Source organism: Oncorhynchus tshawytscha, linkage group LG31 (genome assembly GCF_018296145.1).
Source record: "Oncorhynchus tshawytscha isolate Ot180627B linkage group LG31, Otsh_v2.0, whole genome shotgun sequence".
Taxonomy (NCBI): Eukaryota; Metazoa; Chordata; class Actinopteri; order Salmoniformes; family Salmonidae; genus Oncorhynchus; species Oncorhynchus tshawytscha.
Genome location: NC_056459.1, coordinates 39,063,936 through 39,073,595, shown reverse-complemented (window position 1 = coordinate 39,073,595; position 9,660 = coordinate 39,063,936). Strand labels below are relative to the sequence as shown.

Below are 9,660 nucleotides of genomic sequence, written 5' to 3'. Positions count from 1 at the left end.
ACAAGAGGAATACCTATGTGAGAATGCTGTTCATCGACTACAGCTCGGCATTCAACACCATAGTACCCTCCAAGCTCGTCATCAAGCTCGAGACCCTGGGTCTCGACCCCGCCCTGTGCAACTGGGTACTGGACTTCCTGACGGGCCGCCCCCAGGTGGTGAGGGTAGGCAACAACATCTCCTCCCCGCTGATCCTCAACACTGGGGCCCCACAAGGGTGCGTTCTGAGCCCTCTCCTGTACTCCCTGTTCACCCACGACTGCGTGGCCATGCACGCCTCCAACTCAATCATCAAGTTTGCGGACGACACAACAGTGGGAGGCTTGATCACCAACAACGACGAGACGGCCTACAGGGAGGAGGTGAGGGCCCTCGGAGTGTGGTGTCAGGAAAATAACCTCACACTCAACGTCAACAAAACTAAGGAGATGATTGTGGACTTCAGGAAACAGCAGAGGGAACACCCCCCCATCCACATCGATGGAACAGTAGTGGAGAGGGTAGCAAGTTTTAAGTTCCTCGGCATACACATCACAGACAAACTGAATTGGTCCACTCACACAGACAGCATCGTGAGGAAGGCGCAGCAGCGCCTCTTCAACCTCAGGAGGCTGAAGAAATTTGGCTTGTCACCAAAAGCACTCACAAACTTCTACAGATGCACAATCGAGAGCATCCTGGCGGGCTGTATCACCGCCTGGTATGGCAACTGCACCGCCCTCAACCGTAAGGCTCTCCAGAGGGTAGTGAGGTCTGCACAACGCATCACCGGGGGCAAACTACCTGCCCTCCAGGACACCTACACCACCCGATGCTACAGGAAGGCCATAAAGATCATCAAGGACATCAACCACCCGAGCCACTGCCTGTTCACCCCGCTGCCATCCAGAAGGCGAGGTCAGTACAGGTGCATCAAAGCTGGGACCGAGAGACTGAAAAACAGCTTCTATCTCAAGGCCATCAGACTGTTAAACAGCCACCACTAACATTGAGTGGCTACTGCCAACACACTGTCAATGACACTGACTCTACTCCAGCCACTTTAATCATGGGAATTGATGGGAAATGATGTAAATATATCACTAGCCACTTTAAACAATGCTACCTTATATAATGTTACTTACCCTGCATTGTTCATCTTATATGCATACGTTGATACTGTACTCTATATCATCGACTGCATCCTTATGTAATACATGTATCACTAGCCACTTTAACTATGCCACTTGGTTTACATACTTATCTCATATGTATATACTGTACTCGATATCATCTACTGTATCTTGCCTATGCTGCTCTGTACCATCACTCATTCATATATCCTTATGTACATATTCTTTATCCCCTTACACTGTGTATGACAGTAGTTTTTTTTGGAATTGTTAGTTAGATTACTTGCTCGTTATTACTGCATTGTCGGAACTAGAAGCACAAGCATTTCGCTACACTCGCATTAACATCTGCTAACCATGTGTATGTGACAAATAAAATTTGATTTGATTTGATTTGATTTGATTTGATTTAATTAACATTTTTGAATGTGAGAGTAAATAGAGGCTGAATATATTGATAAATCACCTGTGTTTCTAGGGTTTGACCGGTGTAGGCTGTCATTGTAAATAACAATTTATTCTTGTTCTGACTTACTTAAATAAAGGTGGAACACCGATTGGAACCATTTCCCTGTTTGATTGGGTTTCAGTACTGTGGTACTGTGTAACTCGTACTGTGGTAGTCTATATCCATACTGTTTGGTTTTGTCCAACGAGACATGGTGGGTTTAGTGTGTACAGAGTGAGTCTGGTGGGTTTAGTGTGTACAGAGAGAGTCAGGTGGGTTTAGTGTGTACAGAGAGAGTCTGGTGGGTTTAGTGTGTACAGAGAGAGAGAGTCTGGTGGGTTTAGTGTGTACAGAGAGAGAGAGAGAGAGTCTGGTGGGTTTAGTGTGTAGAGAGAGAGAGAGTCTGGTGGGTTTAGTGTGTACAGAGAGAGAGAGTCTGGTGGGTTTAGTGTGTAGAGAGAGAGAGAGAGAGAGGAGTCTGGTGGGTTTAGTGTGTAGAGACAGAGAGAGAGAGTCTGGTGGGTTTAGTGTGTAGAGAGAGAGAGAGAGAGAGAGTCTGGTGGGTTTAGTGTGTACAGAGAGAGAGAGTCTGGTGGGTTTAGTGTGTACAGAGAGAGAGAGAGAGTCTGGTGGGTTTAGTGTGTAGAGAGAGAGAGAGAGAGTCTGGTGGGTTTAGTGTTTAGAGAGAGAGAGTCTGGTGGGTTTAGTGTGTAGAGAGAGAGAGAGAGTCTGGTGGGTTTAGTGTGTAGAGAGAGAGAGAGAGAAAGAGTCTGGTGGGTTTAGTGTGTACAGAGAGAGTTTGGTGGGTTTAGAGAGAGAGAGAGTCTGGTGGGTTTAGTGTGAGAGAGAGAGAGAGAGAGTCTGGTGGGTTTAGTGTGTAGAGAGAGAGAGAGAGAGACAGAGAGAGAGAGGGAGTCTGGTGGGTTTAGTGTGTACAGAGAGAGAGAGTCTGGTGGGTTTAGTGTGTAGAGAGAGAGAGAGAGAGTCTGGTGGGTTTAGTGTGTAGAGGAGAGAGAGTCTGGTGGGTTTAGTGTGTAGAGAGAGAGAGAGAGAGAGTCTGGTGAGTTTAGTGTGTAGAGAGAGAGAGAGAGAGAGTCTGGTGGGTTTAGTGTGTAGAGAGAGAGAGTCTGGTGGGTTTAGTGTGAGAGAGAGAGAGAGAGAGAGAGAGAGAGTCTGGTGGGTTTAGTGTGTACAGAGAGAGAGAGTCTGGTGGGTTTAGTGTAGAGAGAGAGAGAGAGTCTGGTGGGTTTAGTGTGTAGAGAGAGAGTCTGGTGGGTTTAGTGTGTAGAGAGAGAGAGAGAGTCTGGTGGGTTTAGTGTGTAGAGAGAGAGAGAGAGAGAGTCTGGTGGGTTTAGTGTGTAGAGAGAGTTTAGAGAGAGAGAGTCTGGTGGGTTTAGTGTGTAGAGAGAGAGAGAGAGAGTCTGGTGGGTTTAGTGTGTACAGAGAGAGTTTGGTGGGTTTAGTGTGTACAGAGAGAGAGAGAGAGTCTGGTGGGTTTAGTGTGAGAGAGAGAGAGAGAGAGAGTCTGGTGGGTTTAGTGTACAGAGAGAGAGAGAGAGAGAGAGTTTGGTGGGTTTAGTGTGTAGAGAGAGAGAGAGAGAGAGAGAGTCTGGTGGGTTTAGTGTGTAGAGAGAGAGAGAGAGAGAGTCTGGTGGGTTTAGTGTGTACAGAGAGAGAGAGTCTGGTGGGTTTAGTGTGTAGAGAGAGAGAGAGAGAGAGTCTGGTGGGTTTAGTGTGTAGAGAGAGAGAGAGAGAGAGTCTGGTGGGTTTAGTGTGTACAGAGAGAGAGAGAGTCTGGTGGGTTTAGTGTGTAGAGAGAGAGAGAGAGAGAGACAGAGAGAGAGGGAGTTTGGTGGGTTTAGTGTGTACAGAGAGAGTCTGGTGGGTTTAGTGTGTACAGAGAGAGTCTGGTGGGTTTAGTGTGTAGAGAGAGAGTCTGGTGGGTTTAGTGTGTAGAGAGAGAGTCTGGTGGGTTTAGTGTAGAGAGAGAGAGAGAGAGAGAGTCTGGTGGGTTTAGTGTGAGAGAGAGAGAGAGAGAGAGTCTGGTGGGTTTAGTGTGTACAGAGAGAGTTTGGTGGGTTTAGTGTGAGAGAGAGAGAGAGTCTGGTGGGTTTAGTGTGTACAGAGAGAGAGAGAGAGTCTGGTGGGTTTAGTGTGTAGAGACAGAGAGAGAGAGAGTCTGGTGGGTTTAGTGTGTAGAGAGAGAGTCTGGTGGGTTTAGTGTGTACAGAGAGAGAGTCTGGTGGGTTTAGTGTGTAGAGAGAGAGAGAGAGAGAGTCTGGTGGGTTTAGTGTGTAGAGAGAGAGAGAGAGTCTGGTGGGTTTAGTGTGTAGAGAGAGAGAGAGAGAGAGTCTGGTGGGTTTAGTGTGTACAGAGAGAGAGAGTCTGGTGGGTTTAGTGTGTACAGAGAGAGAGAGAGTCTGGTGGGTTTAGTGTGTAGAGAGAGAGAGAGAGAGAGTCTGGTGGGTTTAGTGTGTAGAGAGAGAGAGAGTCTGGTGGGTTTAGTGTGTAGAGAGAGAGAGAGAGTCTGGTGGGTTTAGTGTGTAGAGAGAGAGAGAGAGAAAGAGTCTGGTGGGTTTAGTGTGTAGAGAGAGAGAGAGAGAGAGTCTGGTGGGTTTAGTGTGTAGAGAGAGAGAGAGAGAGTCTGGTGGGTTTAGTGTGTAGAGAGAGAGAGAGAGAGAGAGACAGAGAGAGAGAGGGAGTCTGGTGGGTTTAGTGTGTACAGAGAGAGAGAGTCTGGTGGGTTTAGTGTGTAGAGAGAGAGAGAGAGAGTCTGGTGGGTTTAGTGTGTAGAGGGAGAGAGAGTCTGGTGGGTTTAGTGTGTAGAGAGAGAGAGAGAGAGAGTCTGGTGAGTTTAGTGTGTAGAGAGAGAGAGAGAGAGTCTGGTGGGTTTAGTGTGTAGAGAGAGAGAGAGAGAGAGTCTGGTGGGTTTAGTGTGTAGAGAGAGAGAGAGAGAGAGTCTGGTGGGTTTAGTGTGTACAGAGAGAGAGAGTCTGGTGGGTTTAGTGTGTAGAGAGAGAGAGAGAGTCTGGTGGGTTTAGTGTGTAGAGAGAGAGAGAGAGAGAGAGTCTGGTGGGTTTAGTGTGTAGAGAGAGAGAGAGAGTCTGGTGGGTTTAGTGTGTAGAGAGAGAGAGAGAGTCTGGTGGGTTTAGTGTGTAGAGAGAGAGAGAGAGAGTCTGGTGGGTTTAGTGTGTAGAGAGAGAGAGAGAGAGTCTGGTGGGTTTAGTGTGTACAGAGAGAGTTTGGTGGGTTTAGTGTGTACAGAGAGAGAGAGAGAGTCTGGTGGGTTTAGTGTGTAGAGAGAGAGAGAGAGAGAGTCTGGTGGGTTTAGTGTGTACAGAGAGAGTTTGGTGGGTTTAGTGTGTACAGAGAGAGAGAGAGAGTCTGGTGGGTTTAGTGTGTAGAGAGAGAGAGAGAGAGAGAGTCTGGTGGGTTTAGTGTGTACAGAGAGAGAGAGTCTGGTGGGTTTAGTGTGTAGAGAGAGAGAGAGAGAGAGTCTGGTGGGTTTAGTGTGTAGAGAGAGAGAGAGAGAGTCTGGTGGGTTTAGTGTGTACAGAGAGAGAGAGAGAGTCTGGTGGGTTTAGTGTGTAGAGAGAGAGAGAGAGAGAGACAGAGAGAGAGAGGAGTTTGGTGGGTTTAGTGTGTACAGAGAGAGTCTGGTGGGTTTAGTGTGTACAGAGAGAGTCTGGTGGGTTTAGTGTGTAGAGAGAGAGTCTGGTGGGTTTAGTGTGTAGAGAGAGAGTCTGGTGGGTTTAGTGTGTAGAGAGAGAGAGAGAGAGAGAGTCTGGTGGGTTTAGTGTGTAGAGAGAGAGAGAGAGAGAGAGTCTGGTGGGTTTAGTGTGTACAGAGAGAGTTTGGTGGGTTTAGTGTGTAGAGAGAGAGAGAGAGTCTGGTGGGTTTAGTGTGTACAGAGAGAGAGAGAGAGTCTGGTGGGTTTAGTGTGTAGAGAGAGAGAGAGAGAGAGAGAGTCTGGTGGGTTTAGTGTGTAGAGAGAGAGAGAGTCTGGTGGGTTTAGTGTGTACAGAGAGAGAGAGAGAGTCTGGTGGGTTTTTAGTGTGAGAGAGAGAGAGAGAGAGAGAGAGTCTGGTGGGTTTAGTGTGTACAGAGAGAGAGAGTCTGGTGGGTTTAGTGTGTAGAGAGAGAGAGAGAGAGAGTCTGGTGGGTTTAGTGTGTACAGAGAGAGAGAGTCTGGTGGGTTTAGTGTGTAGAGAGAGAGAGAGAGAGAGAGTCTGGTGGGTTTAGTGTGTAGAGAGAGAGTCTGGTGGGTTTAGTGTGTAGAGAGAGAGAGAGAGAGAGAGTCTGGTGGGTTTAGTGTGTACAGAGAGAGAGAGAGAGAGAGAGAGTCTGGTGGGTTTAGTGTGAGAGAGAGAGAGACAGAGACAGAGAGAGAGTCAGGTGGGTTTAGTGTGTAGAGAGAGAGAGAGAGTCTGGTGGGTTTAGTGTGTAGAGAGAGAGAGAGAGTCTGGTGGGTTTAGTGTGTAGAGAGAGAGAGAGAGAGTCTGGTGGGTTTAGTGTGTACAGAGAGAGAGAGAGAGTCTGGTGGGTTTAGTGTGTAGAGAGAGAGAGAGAGAGAGTCTGGTGGGTTTAGTGTGTAGAGAGAGAGAGAGAGTCTGGTGGGTTTAGTGTGTAGAGAGAGAGAGAGAGTCTGGTGGGTTTAGTGTGTAGAGAGAGAGAGAGAGAGTCTGGTGGGTTTAGTGTGTAGAGAGAGAGAGAGTCTGGTGGGTTTAGTGTGAGAGAGAGAGAGAGTCTGGTGGGTTTAGTGTGTAGAGAGAGAGAGAGAGAGTCTGGTGGGTTTAGTGTGTAGAGAGAGAGAGAGAGACAGAGAGACAGAGAGAGAGTCAGGTGGGTTTATTCCGCTGTGGTTCATAGGCCAGAACGGTAGTAGTCACATGATCTGGTACTTGGCATTATGGGAAACAACCAGAGCGGTGGCTGGTGGATGAATAGCGTTCAACGTCAACACCATTTACTGTTGTGGGCTGAACAAGTAATAAGACGCAGCTGGCTATCAGACGGACTTAGACAACACGGTTATCGCTGTGCACCAGGAAGACAAGGTCCATGTCCGGTGACTCTGCCGGTTGGGACGGGTTTCTAGGACTTTACGGCAGCTGACCGACTCGGTGGAGTAGCAACTCGCTGCTTTTACGATCAAATAGGACCGACGACTCGCAAAAGTTGGGAGTCTTGCACGGATTTATCTTTGGACCGTTTTCGTATCGATACGAATAGTTGGCTTGATCAGCCGTTTTTTTTTAGCAATACCGTGACTTTCTGTTTTGTTGTCGTCGTTTTGCCTCCGTTCTCCAGATTAACGGCGACCGATGCTTTTCAACGCACTGATTGTTTCATTTACGTTCGCCTCCGATTCGAGGCGATGTGGAAACGATTTTTATAAATCATTGGACTGACATGTCTCCCAATTTGGTGAATTCAACATCAAGAACTGTCAGACTGGACGGTCATTCTTATGACGGCAACCCGGGAAGAATTTCCTTTTGAAGCCTATGGAGACAGTTATCCTCTATGCTGAAGAATAGACATGTGTCCCCAACACAGAAACCATCGATAACCTTCCTCACTGTCAGCACGTCACCCCAATTACCTTTCTCAGTTGTCACTGTTTATGATCAGGCGTCGTCGTTTCTACAAGATAAACGGTAATATTCAAGTTCACACCGCTCCATCTTAAATCTGGGCACAACCAGTCAGCGTGACTGTCCATCTTCCTGAGACTCCGCTGTCGGGCCACCATGTGGGGCGCAGGGTCGCCACCATCCCTGCAGGTCGTCCTAAAGGTCCTTAAACACGCTGCGGTCAAAGGACAGATCCAGCTGAACCGTTGGCTCCAGAGATCCTCCCCGGACGAGTGCGATAAAATGGACCTCTTGATATGCAACGCCTTTGACGAGAGAGGAGGCGCCGTCGGCAAGTCTGATGGAGACCCGGAGAGCATCGTTGACACTGGCGTGTCATTCACCGGTGGCGCCACCAACGGGGAGCTCAGACACCCGTGTTGTATTACCACGTGTTGCTTCAAGAGTGCCCTCCTGGCATGCATTCTGACAGCTGTGTGCTTCTCCTCCGTGGCTCTAGTCCGACAGTACCTCAAGGACCTTCTTCTCTGGGTGGAGAGCTTGGACAGCCTGGTTGGAGCCTTGCTGTTCATAGTTGGTCTGATCACTGTGTCCTTCCCATTCGGCTGGGGGTACATCGTACTGAACGTGGCTGCGGGATACCTCTACGGCTTCGTGCTGGGTATGGGACTGGTGATGGTGGGGGTGCTCATAGGTACCTTCGTGGCTCACCTGGTGTGTAAGAGACTGTTGACGGACTGGGTGGTCAACAAGGTGGGGAACTCTGAACAGCTCAGTGCTGTAATACGGGTGGTGGAGGGGGGAAGTGGACTCAAGGTGGTGGCCTTAGCGAGACTCACACCCATTCCCTTTGGACTCCAGAATGCAGTGTTCTCAGTGAGTATGGTTGACATTCTTTCAAGTACAGTTGCTGATGGTGTGTTTGGTCCTTTCTCCATTGTCTGTGCAGGTGAGAAACGGGAACCAGAAGGTGCTTCCCAAATAGAACCCTATACCCTATATAGTGCACTACTTTAGACCAGAGCCCTATAGAACCCTATTCCCTATATAGTGCACTACTTTAGACCAGGACCCTATGGAACCCTATTCCCTATATAGTGCACTACTTCAGACCAGAGCCCTATAGAACCCTATTCCCTATATAGTGCACTACTTTAGACCAGAGCCCTATAGAACCCTATTCCCTATATAGTGCACTACTTTAGACCAGAGCCCTATAGAACCCTATTCCCTATATAGTGCACTACTTTAGACCAGAGCCCTATAGAACCCTATTCCCTATATAGTGCACTACTTTAGACCAGAGCCCGATAGAACCCTATTCCCTATATAGTGCACTACTTTAGACCAGAGACCTATGGAACCCTATTCCCTATATAGTGCGCTACTTTAGACCAGAGCCCTATAGAACCCTATTCCCTAAATAGTGCACTACTTTAGACCAGAGCCCTATAGAACCCTATTCCCTATATAGTGCACTACTTTAGACCAGAGCCCTATGGAACCCTATTCCCTATATAGTGCACTACTTTAGACCAGAGTCCTATAGAACCCTATTCCCTAAATAGTGCACTACTTTAGATCAGAGCCCTATGGAACCCTATTCCCTAAATAGTGCACTACTTTAGACCAGAGCCCTATAGAACCCTATTCCCTAAATAGTGCACTACTTTAGACCAGAGCCCTATAGAACCCTATTCCCTAAATAGTGCACTACTTTAGACCAGAGCCCTATGGAACCCTATTCCCTACATAGTGCACTACTTTAGACCAGAGCCCTATAGAACCCTATTCCCTATATAGTACACTACTTTAGACCAGAGCCCTATGGAACCCTATTCCCTAAATAGTGCACTACTTTAGACCAGAGCCCTATGGAACCCTATTCCCTAAATAGTGCACTACTTTAGACCAGAGCCCTATAGAACCCTATTCCCTAAATAGTGCACTACTTTAGACCAGAGCCCTATAGAACCCTATTCCCTAAATAGTGCACTACTTTAGACCAGAGCCCTATGGAACCCTATTCCCTACATAGTGCACTACTTTAGACCAGAGCCCTATAGAACCCTATTCCCTAAATAGTGCACTACTTTAGACCAGAGCCCTATAGAACCCTATTCCCTAAATAGTGCACTACTTTAGACCAGAGCCCTATGGAACCCTATTCCCTACATAGTGCACTACTTTAGACCAGAGCCCTATAGAACCCTATTCCCTATATAGTGCACTACTTTAGACCAGAGCCCTATGGAACCCTATTCCCTAAATAGTGCACTACTTTAGATCAGAGCCCTATGGAACCCTATTCCCTATATAGTACACTACTTTAGACCAGAGCCCTATGGAACCCTATTCCCTATATAGTACACTACTTTAGATCAGAGCCCTATAGAACCCTATTCCCTATATAGTACACTACTTTAGATCAGAGCCCTATGGAACCCTATTCCCTATATAGTACACTACTTTAGATCAGAGCCCTATGGAACCCTATTCCCTA

General features: G+C 47.7%; 1 protein-coding gene across 1 annotated transcript in view; it reads left to right on the top strand.

Annotated features, from left to right (window-relative positions):
• Positions 1 to 6,449: 6,449 nt before the first annotated feature.
• Positions 6,450 to 9,660, top strand: part of LOC112229180 (transmembrane protein 64) — a 31,719-nt gene continuing 28,508 nt past the window's right edge. The window contains exon 1 of the mRNA XM_042310160.1: positions 6,450 to 8,033. Within this exon, the coding sequence (XP_042166094.1) occupies positions 7,314 to 8,033 (720 nt within the window). The 5' untranslated portion in view covers positions 6,450 to 7,313. The remainder of the gene's footprint in view (positions 8,034 to 9,660) is intronic.